This window comes from Metarhizium acridum, assembly GCF_019434415.1.
Source record: "Metarhizium acridum strain ARSEF 324 chromosome Unknown scaffold_276, whole genome shotgun sequence".
NCBI classification, from domain to species: domain Eukaryota; kingdom Fungi; phylum Ascomycota; class Sordariomycetes; order Hypocreales; family Clavicipitaceae; genus Metarhizium; species Metarhizium acridum.
In genome coordinates this window covers 931,948-953,636 of record NW_027094025.1, presented here as the reverse complement: position 1 = coordinate 953,636, position 21,689 = coordinate 931,948, and the positions used below count along the sequence as shown (strand labels likewise).

The following is a 21,689-nucleotide window of genomic DNA, read 5'->3' as shown; positions in this document are numbered from 1 at the left end:
CTTGACAGTGCCCGGAACCGGCTACAGCCCCCGACACCAAAAGAATCAAAACCGCTCATAATCAGTCAACAGAGCCTGGTGTTGAATCCCAAGCCGCGCCACGGGTGGTTCCTTTTCCCGACAGGGTATGTTCAAAATCTCAGACTTGCAAAGAAACGGTCTAACCACATTCTAGCCTGCCGTCTTGGAACAACGAAACGGCGAGATTGAATTTCGCGTCGTCAACAACGACGGCACTAGAGAGAGCGTCGTTGTGCCAACTGGTCTTAAATGCTTATTTCAGAAGCAGCTTCCGAAAATGCCCAAGGACTACATCGCGCGCCTTGTCTACGACCGAACTCACCTATCCATAGCAATCATCAAAAAGCCACTCGAGGTCATTGGCGGGATATCATACCGGCCGTTTAAAAGCCGCAAATTCGCCGAGATTGTCTTTTGCGCCGTCTCATCCGACCAGCGGGTGAAAGGGTAGGGGCGCACCTCATGGCCCATTTAAAGGACTATGTTAGAGCCACGTACCCGGTTATGCATTTTATTAACATACGCCGATAATTACGCCACTGGGTATTTCCAGAAGTAGGGCTTCACCGAGGAGATTACTCTCGACAAGGCGCTTCGGATGGGGTACATCAAGGACTACGAAGGAGGGACGCTTATGCAGTGCTCCATGCTCCCCCGGATACGGTACCTCGAGGTGGGCCGTGTGCTTCTCAAGCAGAAGGAGGTTGTGCAGGCCAAGATTCGGATGATTAGCAAGAGTCATGTGGCTCACCGGCCGCCGCCGCAATGGGCCAGCGGTATAAGCCCGGTTGACCCCCTTTCTATCCCTGCTATCCGGGCGACGGGTTGGTGTCCGGACATGGACGCGTTGGCGAGGGAGCCGGGCCATGAACCGCATTTTGATGAATTGCGGCGGGTTTTGTATCAGGTACAAAAGAGGACGAAGTGCCTGACTATTGTAATGTTATTGAAACGCCGATGGACTTGTCGACCATGGAAGAGAGACTTGTGCGTGATTCTTACCATGCCCCACGGGATTTTTTCAACGATCTTAAGCTTGTGTTTAGCAACTGCCGGCGGTATAATGACGCAACGACCGTGTATAATAAGTGCGCGGTTAGGCTGGAGAAGTATATGTGGAGTCTAATTAAAGAGGTTCCCGAATGGTTTGACCTACTTGAGGAGTAATTGGGTATCTGTTTTCCATCCCGTCTCGGGAGGATTTTTCTATTTCTCGTTGGGAAAAGGGCTCGGCATGGTTGAACTTTCCGTGTTGCGTCGTCTGATATTGGGATGGATGAATAGGAATTATTACGGGACAAACGGTACGATAAGAAGAAGTTTTACCACCCGAATCCCAGCATCCAAAAGTCTCTACCTCTGCCAGTTTCCTGAGCTTGCGCCGCATCAACCTGAGTAGCTCGCCAGATGTGGCCGACTTCAGACGCACTACGAGGGCATATACGGGGAATAAAGTTTCCCAAGGAACCTGCCTTGTCATATCAGCTGCCGTCTACGACCTATTCCTAACGCTGTGGCTAACTGTTGTGACTGAGCGTCGTGACATGCACACTATCAAGTTTATCCCTTGAGAATCCCGGTATGAAGGGCCAAAAGGGCACACTTATTTCTCTCGTACCGACTAATCTATTTTCTCTATAAACATGAACTCAAAATGTACCTAGCTTTAGAACCAACATGGCAAGAACAGCTTAGATGATCCAAACCTAGTTTGAACCCTAACCTACTCTCATTCTGAAGCCAATATCCCCACCCTTTGCAACAGCCGTTTTATTGTCCGAGTGTCGAGGCCTCCGTGCCGAATTTGGTGGCAGTAACGCCCCTGTCCACTATCGCCGCTTTTTCCTACACGTACAGAATAGTTGTTGGATTCGAAGCGCAATCCGGCATCAAATACTTTCATTCATGGCAGACAATGATAGCACAATTCTTGCACCTTGTCTCCGGGCGCGGCCTGCGTACCATGTTGCATATACTTCTAGTGTTACCAGTCCAAAGGAGCAACTGCCTTCTTATTCCTGGGACCCCGCTTCAGACGCCTCGCCCTGTTCCTCCATCTTCTCCTTCTCTCTCGTCTCAATAGTCGTCTGCTTCTCCCACATGGCGTGGTACTTTCCTCGGAGCGCCAGTAGCTCCTCATGAGTGCCGCGCTCGACGACCTTGCCCTTGTCAAGAACAACAATCTGGTCAGAGTTGGTAATGGTAGAAAGGCGATGTCTGTGGTAGAGAGAAAAATTATTAGCTCCCGTCTAAGCAAAGTGATACAGGTGGCTTACGCAATGGTTATTGTGGTTCGCCCGGACGTGACGCGCTCGAGAGCATCCTGGATCTCTCTCTCAGTATTGGAGTCCAGCGACGCAGTAGCCTCGTCTAGGAGCAAAATAGGCGCATCTTTAAGAATCGCGCGTGCAATGGCAATCTAAGAGATGCATTTTTTGTCAGCCAACTAGAAACGAGGTGAGTCGTGCAAGGGAGGAGTAGGAGATCTTACGCGCTGGCGTTCTCCGCCGGACAGTTTGAGACCACGCTCTCCAACCTTGGTTTCGTATCCGTCGGGGAAGTTGAGGATGCTATCATGGATATTGGCGGCCTTGCATGCTTCGTGGACATCGGCCTCGGTGGCATTTGGAGAGGCGTACAATAAGTTGTACATGATTGTCGCGTTAAACAGCACAGTATCCTGCGGCACAACGCCAATGTTTCTGCGGAGAGAGTCAGTCTTGAGATCCCTCAGATCGTGGCCATCAACAGTGATGGCGCCGCCGGTGACATCGTAAAAACGGAATAGAAGTTTCAAGCAGGTTGATTTGCCGCCGCCAGACGCCCCAACGAGGGCCGTCTTGGTACCTGGGGCAACGGTGAAACTGACACCGTCGAGAACGGGCTCCCCTTTCTTCACTGGATACGAAAACTTGACATCCTTAAAGGCAACTTCTCCTCTTGCGGCAGATAGAGCGACGGCGTCTGGCTTTTCCACAATGCCCGACGTTTCTTTGAACTATGGCATGTCAGAAGCGGAGAATTGAATTGGATGTTAGGCGATGACTGGGATGATGACTAACTAGGTCAAGGAGCCGCTCGGCCTCAATGAGATTGTTTTGAAGCATGGTGTAGTACGTGCCAAAGAAGTTGAGAGGCCCCTGAAGCTGGACAAAATAGTTGATCAAGCTGACAAACCCACCGACCGTCTGCTCGCCAATTGAGATTTTGTATGCCGACACGGCGACCAGAAGCGCGGTGCCGAGGGTGAATATGGAACTCTGGACGATGTTGAGACCGTTGAGCGACCACTGCACCAAGCGCTCGGCCCGTTGGAAAACGAGCACATGGTCCTTGAATCTTTGGGTTTCGCGAGGGATGGCGCAGTTATGCTGTACTGTCTCGTAGGCAATAATGGCATCGGTCCTGATGGCTTCCATTTCGCGCGTCTTGGTGGTCATGTCTCTTCTTTGCCTGGCACGATATTTGACTAGGTAAAGGGTGAGAAAGATGTAAGACCACATGATGAAGAAGACGATGACTGTGTAAAAGGCGTCATATTTGACAAAAAAGACGACGCCTGCAAAAAATATGTCAAAGATCATGGGAAACACCTGAAAGCAAAAAACCTCGAGAAAGGTGTTGGTGGCCGCGCCGCGGCTGAGCGCGCTGGTGACCTCGCCGACCTTTTTGTTCAGGTGGAACTCCAAGGACAAGCCAAGTACGTGTTCAAATGCCGCGGTTGATAGTCGACGAAAGAGAGACTGGGACACGGGGATCCAGAGGACGGACCGCAGGGCACCGATGGCTCCTTGGTTTCCCTGCAGATAGCGGTAGGCGACGAAAAGGATAATATCCTTGTAGGGTATGCCGCCTCTGCCGAGGGCGTCGACAAGGTTTCCCAACTGCAATGGAGCCAGGACGTTGACGATGCGCTGGCATATCAACAAGCAAATACACACAGCAACGACGGCTTGGTAGAGTACGGAATCCCTGGGCCTGGTGGGAGTTAGCTTGAGTTTGATACAACGATGCTGATTCAACGACGGGCGTACCAGAGATACGGAAACAGGACTCGGAAACTGGCCACGTAAGTGAGCCAGCTCATGCCGGCCGTCTGTGGCGTTTTGGTCGCATCTGACGCGGGCTTGGAAACTGGGACCGTGGCATAATTGCCGGACGATCCGCTGCCATTCTCCAGTAGGGACTGGCGTTCCTCTGGCAGAGATTTCGGCCCTGATGGTCTCAGCTGATATTCTCTGAAGATGAGAACTGCCGCCATTAGGACAAAGACTGCGACTCTGGACGCCCCTAGAGCATTCAATGCATCGACAAAGGTCTTGGACACAGCCAAAGATGTCTGTGCAGAAGATAGGACGGCAGCAACGACGACCTCCATCAAGGCGCCGGTGATCCAGGCCGAGCAATGCGCAGCAGTTGGGTTCCAGGGCCCTTGTGGATCGGGAAGCATTCCGGCCAGGAAGTAAAGCAGAACAGCGACGTAGGAGGCCTATGGTTCACGTTAACCAGCCATTGGGGCATGCGCATCTCGTGCGAGCACTCACCAGATATGCGCTGAAAGGAAACGCGGTCGTACCGGGAGCCTCCCCATGGTCAGCAAGCGCATCTTTCGCTGCCAAAGAGATGCTGGCAAGCAACAAGGCAGATTGCACAAGCTGGAGGCTCCATATCAGCCAGGCACATGTGTGTCGAGTGCGCTCCGACCGCTTTGGCTCATGGTCGGATGGGCTGGGATTCGCGATGAGTGCCGCCTCTCGACGCCAATTGAGGTAGAACAAAAGACATTGCGCTCCAATCAAGGTGAGGATGAGGAGGGACGGATAAAGGTAGAACAGTGTCTGCAGCGCCAGATCCGCTCTCGCCATTGATGCGACGAAGACGAGCTATCGCGGGATGAGAATTTGGCAGCAGCATTAGGTCATCTATAACCATCAATGATGTCGGTTGCGACTGGAGTGACTAATCAGAGCTGTCAATGTTTTGGCAGGGGCCCACCAGTGACTGACATGTGATGCACCCACATCCCCTGTAATAGAGCCTCGGGTTAGGGTTATATCTTGGTATTTCTAGATATGTATATCAAGTTATCAAGTTAATTCTTTTATAACCAGGTTACGGCCAGATACAGTGCTACTAGATGCCCTCCATCTAGCCCGTTTTTTTTTTATTTTTCTTACATAACTTACAAAGTTAATGACCAGGTTAAAGTATATCTTTTAGTTACGTATATTTCTTTGATAGCGCTTATTAGAATTTAGGAATCTCTGGAAGTTTCATTTCCAACACTCTACCCATACCAAGTATCTTGGGCTATGTTGTATAAGTATAAAACCGATGGGGCCTCCCATATTGCAAGCGTTTGTCACACTCGTCTTTAAAGTTAGCTTTAACAGGCCTCGCGGGCGTCTCCTCGTATTCACAATGGCACACAGTTTCAAAACGACGGCTAAGCAAAGAAAGGTCTAGAGACATGATTGGCACTGAGAGACGCGTCATAAGTTGAAGCGAATTTGTCTACCAGAATGCAGTATTTCAATCACGCACTTGATATACTCTTCCTCTGCAACATGTCCCGCATTACACAACGTCTTTAGTTTCTTGGTCGTCTTTTTTACATTGTCAAGGCATTTCCGAAAGTTATTATACCGCGGATTCGATTCAATAGCGAGCGAGAAAATACTTCGTGCATGTTCTAGAATCGCAGAGGAAACATATTAATATACGTGTGAGAATAGTATTTGCCAACCTCTAGAGGAGGTCTACAGCGTGTATGTAAAACTCAGCAAGGGTCCGCTTCTGTCACACTGTTACACGAGGGCTACGATCACGGGACTAGGGCATAAGGTACTCCCCCATTTCTTGTATAAGTAGAGATCTTTGGTCATGTCGGCCTTGAGGAAACCAAGGACCTTCAAGACCAAAGACTGTTGCTAGATGAATTGAGCTATTTCTCTAAGCCCTTACTGAGCCCTTGTCACAATTCCCATCAAAGCCAGTACCACCTCCTTACAGATCGAAATGACCCCGACACCAGAGGTACTTCCCCAAGGGGCTGCCAGACGAACCGCTCCCCCTGTTTTAGCCAAACATATATGATTATCCCAGGTTGGCAAGACGGTCAGAATCGATCTCACGCTGCGTTGGATATTCCAAAGTTTGCGTTTCTGACGTCCCCAGACAATGACGTCCTGGAAGCCCTACGATTTTCGCCCAATCGACAAGAGATTGGCGGGCTGCCCCTCTTTCTCTCCGAAATACAGACAGTCAAAATGGATGCTGATGTATGGATCTCTGGAGAGTCGTTTTTCGAACGGGGAGAGCCGGTGCCCTTGACTTGGCCGATTCCATGGCCCACGGTGATAGCTGACGGCTTCTTGGAGTGATCCTCTGAGATAATAAAGGAAACTGATGTTCAAAAGGGCGTCCCGGTGGCTGGTATCATGGTTTCTTGAGTCTGTCCCATGGTGGGAACTTCTTGCTGAACAGGTAGCAGCAGTTATAACATTGACGACAATTGCGAAAAGGTGCCTCGTAGTGTCGAAAAGCGCCTTTGAAGCAAAGGCGGCTGGTGCGGAGAGGCCTTCCTCTACACGATGTTGACCTTGTCGTCAGGGCGACGTCTGGGACGGCAGCCCGTGCCCGTCTGACACCATCTACAAGATGATTAGTGAGGGCACCGCCGGCACCGACGACGGCGACGGGCTGGCCAACTGTATCAACGAGGCGGGCACCGGCGACGTCTAGGTATATGGAGCGTGGTTGCTTAGCAGGGCCAGCTGCGAATCTGTATATATTCAGAGGGGGGTATATATTTGTACATGTTTTGGTATATATGTGAAAAACACGAATATGAGCAACGACATGTAGTTACGCTTCACATGTTATCTGAGAGGTTTTATTTGCCCTGTTGTGTTTACTTCTCTAGATGGTTAATTCTCCGTTGAATGGCTGTACTCGAGGAAGTTGGTTGCTGTCCAATAGTAAAACTCTTTAAATTTTTGGAAACCCCAATCAGAGGGACGTACAGTTTCTTGGATGAGAGCTGATGAAGATGTAGTGATTTTAATATGGTAGCATATACCACCCCTTGCGTAAACATGGCACCACATTCCATTATGGTATACGCCAAGCGTACAACATCGTAGATCTCGTCTCTACCGTTGTGATTCATGGACTGAGCGCGGAGCCTCCACATGTCTATCGACAGCTGGGCAATCAACTGTGCCATACGTCTGCGCGAGACATGTGCCTCGCTGTGTGAACTACAACCTATATAGCGCGGACATCCGAGGCTTTAAAAGGAGACAGGCGTCGATACAATGCGCCAGGTGACGGTTTCTGACTCCCCGATCTGGAAACAACTGATGCTATTTTTGGCGGCAACCATCCTCAGGCGGGCCTCCATGTACTCCTTAATGAATTTGCAAGTCACGCACAGTGAGCGACTTGGACATCTGCAGCCCCTTCTAGTTCGAATCTATCAAGATTGTTTATTCTCTCCAGCCCCATGTATCAACGCCAAAGGCCCCTTTCAATGGAAAATGGCTGCTATTCATCGGGGACCCAATAAGCCCTAAAACGCCTTAAATAGCTGCTTTCCGATTGTACGAAAAGCCTTAAAAGAAGGCTCACGCTACCACTCTATTAAAGCTGGACCTTTAATAGCTGGATACCGTAGAACCCCTTAAATTAATAACTTTTTAGGTGACCTATTAGACGACCTTAATATCTATAAATAAGGGCCTGTTTTTCGTACTTAAATAGCTTTAATTAAGGATAATTCCACTATTTAATTTACTTTTATAGCTATTAACTTAATAATTATAAGATTAATTTACTATTAAATTTAAGATATTTTAACGTTAAATTATAATATATTTAAGGTCTTTAAAGACTTAATTAACCTAGCTATAAATATTAAAGGTTCTTTATTAATAACTCTAATAGGTTTAAGTAATTAATTTTAGTGGATTTTTATCGTTAAAAAGTATACTATTAATTAGGGTATTTAGTATTTAATTAACCCTTAATAGCCTAATAAGATAACTATTATCCCTTTTAAAAAACCTTAACCTAGTAATATTAACTTTAAGGCTATAATAATTATAAACCTTAATAAGATTTAATTTAAGAGGCTTAAATTCCTTATAAATAATTATTAGGTTAATATTTAAGCCTATTAAAGGCATTAAAAAGCTCTTTTAATTACTTAATAATTTATTATAAAGACTATTAATAATTATTATAATATAATAGCTATTAAAGATAACGTTTTAAGATAATTAAAGCTACTATAAGCTTAATTATAGCTTATATTATAGGAATATAAAAGAGAGGTTTTATTAAAATATAAATTAGTATTAAAGAGCGCTAATCGTACGAAAATTAAGGCTTAAATTATAAGCTAATAGAAGGTACTAGTAAAAGTTTATTAAATTAACCTACCTAATATAAAAGAGCTTTAATTAACCTTAAATTTTATAGCTATAATAGCTTTAATTAGCCTTATATTTTTAAGCTATTAGAATATTTATATTTTAAACCTCTTAAACCTTAATAAGAAAGGTTAAATAAATAAGGTTTTAAATAGCTTTTAAATTAATAATCTATATAAATAATATTATTAGTATTAAAAGGCTATAAAAGATAAGAGCGGTTTTTTATTCTTTACCTTTTAAGAAAGCCTATTATTATTAAAGACTTTAAATAAATTATAGGCACCTAGCTAACCTAAAAACAATTAATATAAAAGGTTAAAGATAGCTTTAAATTACCTTTATAATTAAAAATACTATTATTATTAATATTTATACCTAAATAAGCCTCTTAAAGATTTAATATAAAAGCCTAACACTAAAATTAAAGCTTAAATTTAATAAAAGCTATTAAACCTATCTATTAAGGTAAAAGTTAATTAAGCTTATTAATAAGCTTTTAATTAAATTAATTAAAAGTAATAGGGAAACCTAAAAATAAAAGGTATCGCGTTTTTAAGCTAACTTTAATAATAATAATAAGGTGTTCTTTAAATTAAAGGCCCTTAATAATAATAATAATAAGGTGTTCTTTAAAATAAAGGCTCTTATTAATAAAATCTTATATAAGATAAAGGCCTTTTACGAGCGCTAGGGTAATTTAGGCCTTAAATAGCATTAAATTAGAGAAGCTAATAAATGCTTTTTACGAGCACTAATTAAAGAAGCTAATAAACGCTTTTTATAAGCATTAAAAGCCTAAAAAAATTAATGCATAAAAAAGCCTATAAAGGTCTAGATATTAGAGAGCTTAAAAGGTTAAAAAATAAGGGTAGCTTAAAGGGCTTAAAAACGCTAAAAACGCTAAAGACGCTTAAATTAATGAAAAAGGCTATAATTAATAAAAGCATAGGTTAAATTACGTGAAGTAAGTAGCCGCGTTATTTATCTAATTAATCTATAAGAATATTTACCCTTTAAGAGACTCTTTTATCCTAGATTTTAAGTTAAATATATATATTTATAATAACCTTAATTAATTTACTAACTATTAAGTCCTTTAATAGCTTAAAGAAGCCTTTATAAGCGATATAAAGCTTTAAATTAAAGGCTATAAAAAGGTCTCTTTATAAATATAAATAGAGCTCTTTTAGCTAAAGTAAGTAGCTTTTATTTTAATCTTTCACATAAATATAGTCTTATTAAATAGCTTTTTAAAAAAGAGCTATAATTAAAACCTAGCTATAAGAGTTATATTAAAGGATAATAAGATTATCTTTAATATAAGGTATTACTTTAAGTAGCTTATTATTAAATTCAATAAAATTCATTAAATTAAAAGCTTTTAATTTAATTTAACGTTACCTTAACCCTAAAAAATAGCCTTTATTAACCTTTAATACTAATAATTAGGTTACTTAAACGTAAATAACCTTAAATATTTAATCTAATAAACTATTAGGTTAAAGATTTAAGGCCTTATATAAATTAATTATAAAGCTTATTTTAAGGTTAAAGTTAAAAGGGTTATCTCTTATAAAAGCCTATAAATAATAAGTTTAAGACTCTTTTAAAGGATTTACATTAATATCTTTTAATTTAAGCCTAGCTATAATAATAAGTTAATAGCTTTAATAGTTAAAGACGAATTCTTAGGCCTTTTAATAGTCTTTAAGCTTAAAAATACCACTTAAAATACCCTATTATTAGCCCTTTAATTATTTAAAGCTTAAATTTAAAGGTAGTATTAATTAAGCATTTATTAAATCTATTAGAATAATAATAAAAGTCTTTAAACGGCTTATAAGGCTTAAATTAATTATAAAGGTATTATTAATAAGCTTATATTACTATATATACCCGCTTAAAACGGCCCTATTAAAAGGTATAAAAGTATTTTAGGGTTAAAAGCTTATATAATATAGCTAATAGCTATTACGGACTAGCTATATTATACCGCTATAAGTATACGTCTTTAAAAAGTAAGAATAAACTTAAGAAGAAAGAGAAAGAGAAAGAAAGGTTTCCCCCTTCTTACCCCTCTTTATATCCCTACCTAGCCTATAAATTATTTAAGTTAGGTTTAAGTTACCTTTATAATAGATTTAGCTTAGGCTTAAGCTAGTAATATACCCCCTTACTTACTTAAGGCTCTCTTAGTATTTAGCTAATAGCTATATAAGGCGCGTTATACTCTCTTCTTACCCTTATATTTATTTATTTTTATTCCTTTATAAGAGTAAGGTAAACTAGGTATAAAATAAATCTCTTATAATATCTTTTTCTTATTCTTTATAACCCTTTATTTTTACTCTTTTCTTAGAATAATTTTAAACCTTATTACGCGCGTTTACTTATAAAATTTATTTATTAAGCTTTTAAATTAATTTCTTTATTCTTACGTTAATTTAAAAGAAGAAAAATAATAATATAATTAATATTATTAGCGCTCTTTTACCCTCTTTTACCTTACGCTTTAAGCGCTATTTAAGTAACTTTATTATAAAAGGTAACTCTAATAAGAATAAGATTTTTAATAGTAAGAAGCTTATTAACCCTTATACGTAGTATTAAAATTAACTTTTAAATACTAGCTATTATAAATACGCTTTTAGTCTTAATATAATATATTAACCTTATTATAATACTTATTAATAATATAATTAAAAGTTATATATTTACGCGGTAAATTCTAAGCTTTATTATTAGTAAAAGAAAGTTAAGCGTATTACTACTTATAATAATTATATTACTATTAAGGCTATTAAAAAGAGCGCTAATATTAAGGTCTTTTAAGTTAAGTTCTTATATAAGTTCTTCTTTATAGCGAAAAAATTCTAGTTTATACTTACTTATACTTATATTAATTTTAATTTAATTTAAACGATTAACTCTCCTATTAAGTTTAATTAAAACTTATTATTTTTAGCCTAATAAGCTATTATTCTTAGTATATCTCTTATATTAATTATTTATTATAAAGAGGCTATTATTTACTAGAATTCTAGCTATTAAGCGATAATTATAGATTTTTATTATAATTAAGCTAGTATTACTTAAGCCTTTAATTAGCTTATTAATAACTAGTATATTAATTATAAAGAATATATCGTGTAAATAGCTGTAACGGTGGCTTAGGTTCTAAGGCATAGTAGGTCTGTTTCTTAGGAAGTAAGTTAGGTTAAATGCTATAAAGTAACTTTTAAGTAGTATTATAATAAGGCTATTAAGAGTATAACTCTTAATAGTAAAACTATTACTTAAATTAATTAATAGAGATCTAGACTACCTAATTATAGAAATACCCTCTCCTTAAGTACTTATTTATCTCTTTATTATAGCCCTAAATTATTTAAATCGCCTAATAATTCTAATAATCCCGTCTTATTAGATTATTTATATAATTTAATAAGCTATTACGTAACTTAATATCCTTATTAGTTAATAGCTATATTAACTCTTACTAGTATAGCCTAGCTTCTCGTGTCTCGTATAGTAACGTTTATAATATAATACCTCTCCTTTATTAGTCTTATTCTTAAGGCTATTAAAGTAGGTTAATTAGGGGTTTTTAGGTAATTCTATCTTCTTTATTCTTCTTATATATTATTATATTAACTAATTGTATCTTAAGACCTCCCGTTTAATCCCGTAAACTTTCTCGTAAAATAAACGAGTAAAACGCTCTTTTTAAGTTAATAATTAGGAACCTAGTTAATATACTCGCTTATTTCTTTTACTAAGATTAAGGCCTTTAGAATTATAAGGTATTTAACGTGAACTTATCCTATTATTATAAGTGTATTCGTTTAAATAGGTCTTACTATAATATAAATCCTTTTACCTTATAGTAATTACGTTATATTAGTACTTAATACTAGAAAGCTAAGTTTAAATTAAAAGCTACTAAGAAAGAACTTAAAAAGGCGAGCGTTAAGGTATATTACTTACGAAAATAAAAGAAATTATAGCTTAAGAAAATAATACGTGTAATTACACGTAATATTAATAACGTTAAAGAGTTAAAGCGTGTAAAATATAAGAAAGTAAAACGGCTTTAAAAGACTATAAGGGTCCTTTTTACTTCTTTTAAGAATTTAAATTCTACTTTAATTCGTTTCTTAAATACTAAGTTTAATATTAAGTTATTAGATAATATTTAAAAGATTAATTAAGATATGTTTCTTAGAAATAAAACTATTTAAGTAACGTTAAGTAATTCGTAAGGTTTTTAGCTAGTTTTTAGGTGTTTTTAGAGTTTAAATATCCCTTTTATTTAATAAGATAATAGTAATTCTTTATATTCTCTTATGCTTTAAGTATTCGTTTAACTTTATATTTATTAGTATCTTTTATTATAATATTTATAATAATTATAGATTTATTTAATGCTTTCTCTAGTAGTAATATATAAAATATAAGATAGATTTTTATTTTATTTAATAATAATAGTTTATAGTTAGTATTTAAGATTTTTCGTTTAATAAGAAATAGTTTAATCTTCTTTTAATTAAGTTTATTATTAGGTTACTTAGTTTTAATGTTTTTATAAATAAGATATACTTTATATCCCTTCTTTAAAATTAATACTAGTAATCTCTTTTTATTCGCGTAGTATTTTATTTAGTTCTATAAAAATATCTATTTCTATTATAAGTATTTCTATATTTCTATTATAATTACTATATACGTTATAGCTATTAACGCGTTTATATTTTATGTTATATATGTTTTAATAATAGGGTTAAATCCGTAATTTACCTTAAATAATAATATCTTTATATTATTAATCTTAAAGCTATTATAAGCCTATTATACTAATAGTAGCTATTTTACCTAATTATTCTATTAATAGTTAATATAACTTCGTAGATATTATTCGAGTATTTAGTTTAAGATTTTTATTTATTTATTTAATTATAGGTGAAATACTATTAATAAGCTTTATTTAATCTTTATAGTTTCTATAAGGTATTTTTAAAAGTTTAAGGTAAATAATTTATCGCGATTTAATATTAGCTTTATTAGTAATTTATATTATATAATAATTATTTTAAAGAATATATACACTAAGTTCTTAGTATTACTTAATTTCTTATATAAAATATAATAGGCGTATTTTATAAGTTTATTTATAATAACTAGAATACTATTATAAGTTACTTTTATTATAGGTTCTTTTAACTTTAATAGTTTAATAATAAAGTTTATTATAATAGTTTACTATACTCTTTTAGGTAGTAATATTAATTATAATTCTTTATATCATACGTATTATACTAATTTCGCTTTATTATATACGTTACATTTTCTAATAACTTCTTATATTATTTTTTTACTTTCTAAAAAGTTATATAATCTTCTTAGCTTATTAATTACTTTTCTTATACCTTAATATTCGTATAATAAATACTTATATATTTCCTTAATAAGCTATTCTTAAAGTATACTAGAAATATACTACTATTTATTATATAAGAAGGTCTTACCTTTCTTAAATAAATGTGTTTTTATTTCTTAATTATTTAAATAACTATTATTATTAATATATAATATAATCTGATATATTTATATTTTATTTAGCTTAACTTATTATATTATATTAATTTCTTAGGTATTTAATATAAGGTTTTTATTCTTAATAGCGTGTAATAAGGGTGTATTACTTACTTACTTATTTAATTTTAAATTCTCTCTTTAATTAAGCGCGTTTACTCTTTTATTTTTAAATTCTTTATAGTATATAATTTTAAAGTTATAATTTATAAGAGTTTTATATTATTTAATCTATCGTTTATTTAAATTCTTTATAATTAAAAATAATATAAGATTCTTATAATTAATATAAACCTTAATTTAATACTTTACTTTTATAAGATAGTATCTTTATTCTTTAAAGCACTTAATAATAGCTATAAGTTCTTTATTATAAATCTTATAATTAAGTTTAGGTTTATAAAGTTTCTTTAAGAAGAATATAATTAAATATAGTTTTTCTTAATTATCTTATTATTTAAGCTATTTACCTAGCGTAAAGTTTAAAGCGTTTATTTTAAGCTTATAAGGTTTATTTTAATTAAGTGCTTTTAATATAAGTTCTAATATAATTAAATCTTTTATCTTTTAAAATACTATAGCTTTTAGTTTATTCTATTAAAAGCTAACTTCTTTCTTTATTAAGTTTATAAGAGGTTATAAAATATCTTTATATTCGCTTAAGAACTTATAATAAAAGTTTATAAATATTATAAATCCTTTAACTTCTTTTAAATTCTTTAATATAAGCTATTTCTTAATAGTTTTAATCTTATTTAAGCTTATTTATATTTCTTTAAATATAAGCACGTACCTTAAAAAGTGTATAGTATTCTAGTAGAACTAATATTTTAAGGCTTTAATTAAAAGTTTATTATTCTATAAAGTTTATAGTATCTTATATATATATTATTTATATTTCTTAAGGGTATTTAAATAAATAAGAATATTATCAAAGTATATAATTATAAATACTTCTAGTTATTTTTATAAGATTATATTAATTATTCTTTAAAAGGTTATTAGTATATTAATAAGCCTAAAAGGTATTACTAGATATTTATAGTATTCTTTATTAGTTTAAAATACTATTATTTACTTATAGCCTTCTTTTATTTATATAAGGTTATAAGCCCCTTTTAAGTTAAGTATAATAAACTATTTAGCTTTTCTAACTTTATCTTTAATTTTTATTATAAGTAATAATAGGTATTAATTCTTAATTATAATCTTATTTAAGTGTTAGTAATTAATATATAATTATAGTTTTTTATTCTTCTTTAATACTTATAGAATTAGGTATTCTACTAGAAACTTTAATAGTCTTATATATCCCTTTTATAATATATTCTTTAAATACTTCTTAAGTGCTTTATCTTACTTAAGGTTTTAAGAATAAATTTTATTAAACGTTAATTTAATATTAAGCTAAAGTTTAATCTTATAGTTCTAGCGTAAATACTTTAGTAGTTTTATTTTTAACTCTTTATTAAATAGCTTACTATACTTTAAGTATTTCTTAGGAATCTTTATTATCTTAGCTTTTAGCTCTTCAATAATTATATATATTTGTAGAGGCCTATTATAGTTTAAATAAGGTGCTCTTTATAAGTTACTCTTAGCTTTATAATTATATTCTAGTAAATTCTATTAAAGTTAACTAGTTCTTTAATTAACTCGTAAATTACTCGCTTATAATTAAGGTATCTTTAATATAATATTATGTTTTAAGATTACTATAATATTTAATGTAATTTAATGTTTTATACCTTATATATTAATAAGAAGCTACGTTACTTTTATATTAATTACTTTTTAGTTATACTTTACTATAATTTCTTTTATAATTATAAGTTAATAGGGCTTAATTTTAGGTATTTAAGGTAATTATAATTTATTAACGAGATTTAATAAGATAAAATTTCCTTATACTCTACTATTAATTATTACTTAAATCTTTTATTCTATTATAATTATATTAATTATAAGGTGTATTATACTATTAATATTTATAATATATAAAGACTTATTAGATCTCCGTTAAGAAATTAGTCTTAATAATAATAACAGCTATTATTTCCTAATTTATTATTCCTCTTCTCTTATTATTTAACGCGTATCTTTAAGCGTTATTATCGGTAATTATTCTTTAACGTATTATTAGAGCTTTCTTAGTAATCGCTTAATTTACTATTTATATTAATTAAACTTAAGTTAAGTAAGTTACTTATAGTTATATAATTCCCTTTCTTCTTATATTATAGGGTTATAGCTTAGGTAATATAAGCGTTATTTTTAGTATAATATAACTTCCCGTTTAATATCTTTAAATTAGTTTATTATAATTTTAATTATATTATAAGAGTTATTCTTCTTCCCTTTTATTCTTATAAAAACTATTTATTATCTTACTTATTATTAAGGTATATATAGTAATTATTATTATAATAAAAGGTTTAATTAAGAAGTTTATATTTAATTTTAGGTTTATCTTTCTTAATTAAATAATTCTCTTCTTCTTAAATTTATTCTAGTAAAGGTTTACTTTTTAGTAAGAGTATTTAATATTCCTAAAAGTTATTAGGTATTAATTAGGTTTTAAATTCCTAATCTTTATTTAAACTAATATTATTTATTAATGTAAGGCTTTCTTTATTACTTATTATATTAAGATTTCGCGTAGGTAAGTTTTCTTAGTTTATAGTATAAAGCTTTTTACCTTTAAAAATTAGCTTTTATAGTTTCTTTAAGGCTTAATATTTATTTATAAAGTATTTAGTCTTACTATAATTATAATAAGTTCTCCCCCTTTTCTTATTTATAGCGTTAAGTTTTATAGGTTTAGCGTAATACCTATATACTATTAATATTTAACGTAGCTTACTACTATTAGGTTTATTAAACCTAGTATATAATTTAAATTTTCTGTAACTTTTTTTATAACGTTACTTATATAAGCGGTTATTTACCTTAATAATTATTTTAATAAAGTTATTAAATAACTTAAGATAATCTTTTTAATAAATATTATTCTTTACTTTTTCTTTAAGTCCTTAATAAAAGACTTTTATTTTAGGTTTAATATTTTAATTAAGTTTTACTATAATACGCTTAAACTCCCTAATATAATAAGCTATAAATCTAGTTTACTTAAGTTAAGTAAGCTATTATATAGCTTTCTTATACTTATTAGGGTTTTTAAATATAATAAGAAGTTATTCTTTAAAGGTTTTATAATTAAAGAAGATATAAATAACTTTTACTTTAACTTTAACGTTATATTTAAGATATACACGAAGGGTTAGCTTCTACTACTCTATTACCTTTTTAGTTAAGAGGTTATTAATATAAAGAATCTATAACTTAAGTATTATATAAATTTTTTTATTAACTTATAGGTAAGCTTAAGCTTATATAAGAAAGTTTCTTATATTACCCTTATAACTATTATATAATTTAAGCTTAGGGAATTTTAGTATATTATTATTATTAATAAAGGATATAAGTGTAAGATTTTAAACTACTATAAGTTTCTCTTCTTATACCTTAAGTTTTTCGTAGAGATTATTCTATTAATTAAGAAGCTATTAATTCTACTTCTTAAGCTTAATAATCTTATTATAAAGGTACTTTATTATCTTCCTAGAGTTAATAGTCTTTTCGCTTAAAGTAAATATCTTAAAAGTTATTACTACTCAAAGTTTTAAGGTAACTTATTAAATAGAATTAATTAAAATGTAATAATAGCTTAGGTTTTAAGGTATAATAGGTTTATTTCTTAAAAAGTAAGTTAAGTTAAATGCTATAAAGTAGCTTTTAAGTAGTATTATAATAAGGCTATTAAGAGTATAACTCTTAATAGTAAAACTATTACTTAAATTAATTAATAGAGATTTAAATTATTTAACTATAGAAATACCCTCTTTTTAAGTACTCGTTTATCTCTCTATTATAGCCCTAGATTATTTAAATCGCCTAATAATTCTAATAATCCCGTCTCATTAGATTATTTATATAATCTAATAAGCTATTACGTGACCTAATGTTCTTATTAGTTAGCGGCTATGCCTACCCTTACCAGTGTGGCCTAGCTTCCCGCGTCTCGTGCAGTAACGTTCGTAATAATAGCTTATCTTAAAAGGGTAATTAAATCTATTAGCTTATCTCTTATTAGTTATAATTAACGTTTTATTTACGCCTTTAATATTACTCTATTAAGATTTCCTTTTATTCTCTTTAACCTTATTACTTATTATTAGCTTCTTAAATAATCTCTTAATAATTCTAATAAGCTTATTTTAATTAAGAATCTTCACTTTATTAGTTCTATTATACTATTAGCTACTTTTATTTTCTACTTAATTACACTCTTACCTCCTATAACTTAATAGTTAATTACCTTTACTTTCCGCTTAAATATACCTTTACCTCTTATAATTAGGTAATTAACCGCGCTTATCTTAAAGCTATAATATTCCTTTAAGGGAAAAGGGTTTAATATTAATTAAAACTAATATTTTAATAATTCTTTATTAATAAATAAAAGTAAGAATAAGCGTAAGAGAAAGGCCTTTAATTATTCTTAAAATACCTTTAATTAAGCTTTATTTTATAGCCTTTTCTTTTATAAGATTAGCTCTTATACTTATAATATATTATTCTATTAAAGTTTCTTATTACACGCTAATAGTACTAATACTAATAGTTTTACTCTTATTAATATTACTTTAAGCCCTTAATTTAATTTTAATTTACGCGTCTTTTATTAAAGGTTTACTTACTTATTAAGTATATTAATTCTATTAATTTATTTTATTTAAGCTCTTTTTTATTCGCTTAATTTAAGGCTAAAGACTTTAATAGCTCCCTCTTAATATTACTTCTTTTTACTTTAATAGAAGTCTCTATTACTTTTTATTAGTAGTTTATTTTATCTTATATTTTAATTAATAAGAATTATTTCTCTTTATTATTATTAATTTATAGTAATTTAAACGCTACTTTACATAAACGTCTTATATTTAAGCTAGCTATATATTAGCTCTTTTAATTATATTAATTACCCGTTAAATAAGGTGTTTTTTTTTTTTATATTCTTTAATTATAATATTTATAAGTAAGTAATTTAAAAAAATTCACTAGCCTCTTATAATTCCTTTACTTATATAACTTAAGGCTCTTAAATTATGTTACTATTTTTATTACTCTTATCTTAATTTATTATAAGCCCTTATTTTTTTTTTTTTTTTTTAATATTACTACGATTATAATAAGTTAAGCGTGGTATAAAGGTAATATAAGGCTATTATTTTACCTTACGTTTCCCTATTAGTTTTTAAAATGCTTTAATACTATTATCTTTTATACGTTTTTAATAGCTTTTAAATTAGCTATATATAACCTATTTATTTTACGTAAGCTTTTTACTTTTTACCTCTTTTTAATACGTTTTTTACTATAAGAATTTCCTTTACCTTAAATTCTTTTATTAATTAATTACTTATCTTATTATTTATTTACGTTAACTTAAAGCTTAATTTAAAGTCTTATAACTCTTAAAATAAAAGTAAGTTATAAGCTATATATTCTAAGAGATTAACGTGAAATATTAGGTAAATATTACCTAAAACGTTTCACTTTATTATAAGTAATATTAATATATTTATAACCTTATATTTTATTATAATTTAATTTAGCTTTTTACTTAATTAATTTATTTTAATATTTTATAGGTTTAATTAAATATTATCTTTAATCTTAAACTTTTTTATTAGGTACTATTATTTACTTATTAAGTTTTAAGTATATTATTAGGTAAATATAATTATAGCTTAAGCTAGGTTTATTTCTTCTTATAAGTAGTTAATAAATACTATTACCCTTTTTTTTATTAAGGTTTTTAATTCTTATATATAAGGTAACTTTTAAATTATAATTATATTAAATTTATATAAGGCTTTATTTAAGCTTATTTTAATTATAATTAAGTCTTAATTATTTAAGGCTAACTAATAAGCTATAAGATATTTTATTTAATTAAATTACTTAAATAAGATTATAACTTAAAGAATTACTTATACCTTTTAATTTACGCGTTTTATACTATTATTTATTTATAGGTAATATATTATAAAGAGAAGCTAGATTATTTCTATAAGTTTATAAAGTGTTATTTAAAATTTATTAAGCTAATTTAACTTATAATTTATAATAATTTATTTTAAAAATCTATAAAACTATTATTAGTATTACTTAAAACGTTTCGCGTATATTTTAGCTCTTATTAATATTATAGCTTTTAATTACACGTATTTAAATAATTAATCTATAATAATTATTAAATATTTAGCGTTCCCCTTTTTACGAGTAAAAAGGTCTATTATAAAGTTAATTAAGATTTATAATTAATACTTATTTATAATTAAAATTAGCTATAAGAGTCCTTATTAAAGCTACTTACTTTTATATCCCTTATAATAATAATAGTTACGTATAAATCACGTAATATCTTAAGATATCTCTTTCTAGTAATAGTTCTATTAAAGTAACTTAAAGATACCGTTTTTTTTAAGGTAATCTACTATTAAGAAGTTATACACGCGTTATATAAGTGTTATTATAAGTAGCTCTTACTTTAAGGCCTAAGTGTAGCCTTAAAATAATAGCATTTTATATATAAAGAGGGTATAATCTATAATTTATTCCCGTGTATTTACCTTTTTAAAGAACCTTTAAGCATTCTCTTAAATAGCTTTAATTTAATATACTATTACCTTATTCTTACGTTAATCTTAATCTTATAAGCTTTAAAGGTAATAGTTATTAAATATCTTTATTTTTAATAAGAGATTAATAGTTCTATTAACCTTTTCTTTATTATTAGTAGTTAAAGTTAGGTTACCTAGTAATATAGGTAATATATTTATTAGTTAAATAATATTATTAAAGTGTAATAAGAAGGTATTTTAATTTTAATTCCTTTAAAAGAGTATATTAAAGCGTTATACTTATATTTTAGGTTTATAATAAAGGTAAAAGTTAAATAAGAAAAGTATCTTTACTTAATACACTTATCTTTTTAATATTTTCTTTAATAAGGTAAAGTATTTTAAGTTTTTATAATTTATAAGAATAATAAATAATTATATAATACTTTAAAGTTTTATTAATTAGGCTTTTAAGTAAGAGATAATAGCTAAGAGTTTTTTATTATAAATAATATAATTTCTTTTTAAGGCTATAAGCCTTATAAAGTAGTATACTATTAAGTAAAGAACTTTATTATTAAATTATAATAGGTATTCTTTAAGAGTATTAATTAAGTAATTTACCTTTATAATTATTTTCTTTATAAAATTCTATTACTTTAAGATTAAGTATAATATAAACGCTTTTTTTAAAGATTTAAAGGTAGTATTATACTTCTTTAATTACTTAAATTAAACGCTCTTTTTAAGTAACTTTAAGAGTAGGCTTATAAGGGATAAGAAATTTAATATAAAGTTCTAATAAAAGTTTATAAACCTTAAAAATTCTTAAACCTCTTTTTAACGCGTAAGAGGTTTTTAATTATATATTACCTTTATTTTCTTTAAGTTAAAATAAATCTCTTTACTCGCGTAAATAATAAACCTAAGATATTTTACCTTTTACACGTAA

The 21,689-nt window shown here is 30.6% G+C and overlaps 2 protein-coding genes across 5 annotated transcripts; one reads left to right on the top strand and one right to left on the bottom strand.

Annotated features, from left to right (window-relative positions):
* Nucleotides 1-298: 298 nt before the first annotated feature.
* GCN5_2 (histone acetyltransferase) lies at nucleotides 299-472 on the top strand (the record flags this gene model as incomplete). Its single annotated transcript, XM_007813269.2, has 1 exon — nucleotides 299-472. One exon carries the CDS (start codon nucleotides 299-301, stop codon nucleotides 470-472), a length of 174 nt encoding a protein of 57 aa, XP_007811460.2.
* A 1,034-nt stretch (nucleotides 473-1,506) lies between these two features.
* Nucleotides 1,507-4,950, bottom strand: J3458_013330 (uncharacterized protein). Of its 4 annotated transcripts, XM_007813270.2 has the most exons (6): nucleotides 4,566-4,950; nucleotides 4,056-4,510; nucleotides 3,084-3,999; nucleotides 2,513-3,019; nucleotides 2,298-2,440; nucleotides 1,586-2,238 (listed from the first exon to the last, which is right to left on the bottom strand). In XM_007813270.2, exons 1-6 carry the CDS (start codon nucleotides 4,884-4,886, stop codon nucleotides 2,034-2,036), a joined length of 2,547 nt encoding a protein of 848 aa, XP_007811461.2. In that variant the 5' UTR covers nucleotides 4,887-4,950; the 3' UTR covers nucleotides 1,586-2,033. The 4 variants fall into 4 exon arrangements, with proteins under 4 accessions (XP_065974670.1, XP_065974672.1, XP_007811461.2 ...); XM_066120383.1 differs by having other exon boundaries at nucleotides 1,507-2,238; nucleotides 4,056-4,950; XM_066120384.1 differs by having other exon boundaries at nucleotides 2,513-3,999.
* Between the last annotated feature and the right edge of the window lie 16,739 nt (nucleotides 4,951-21,689).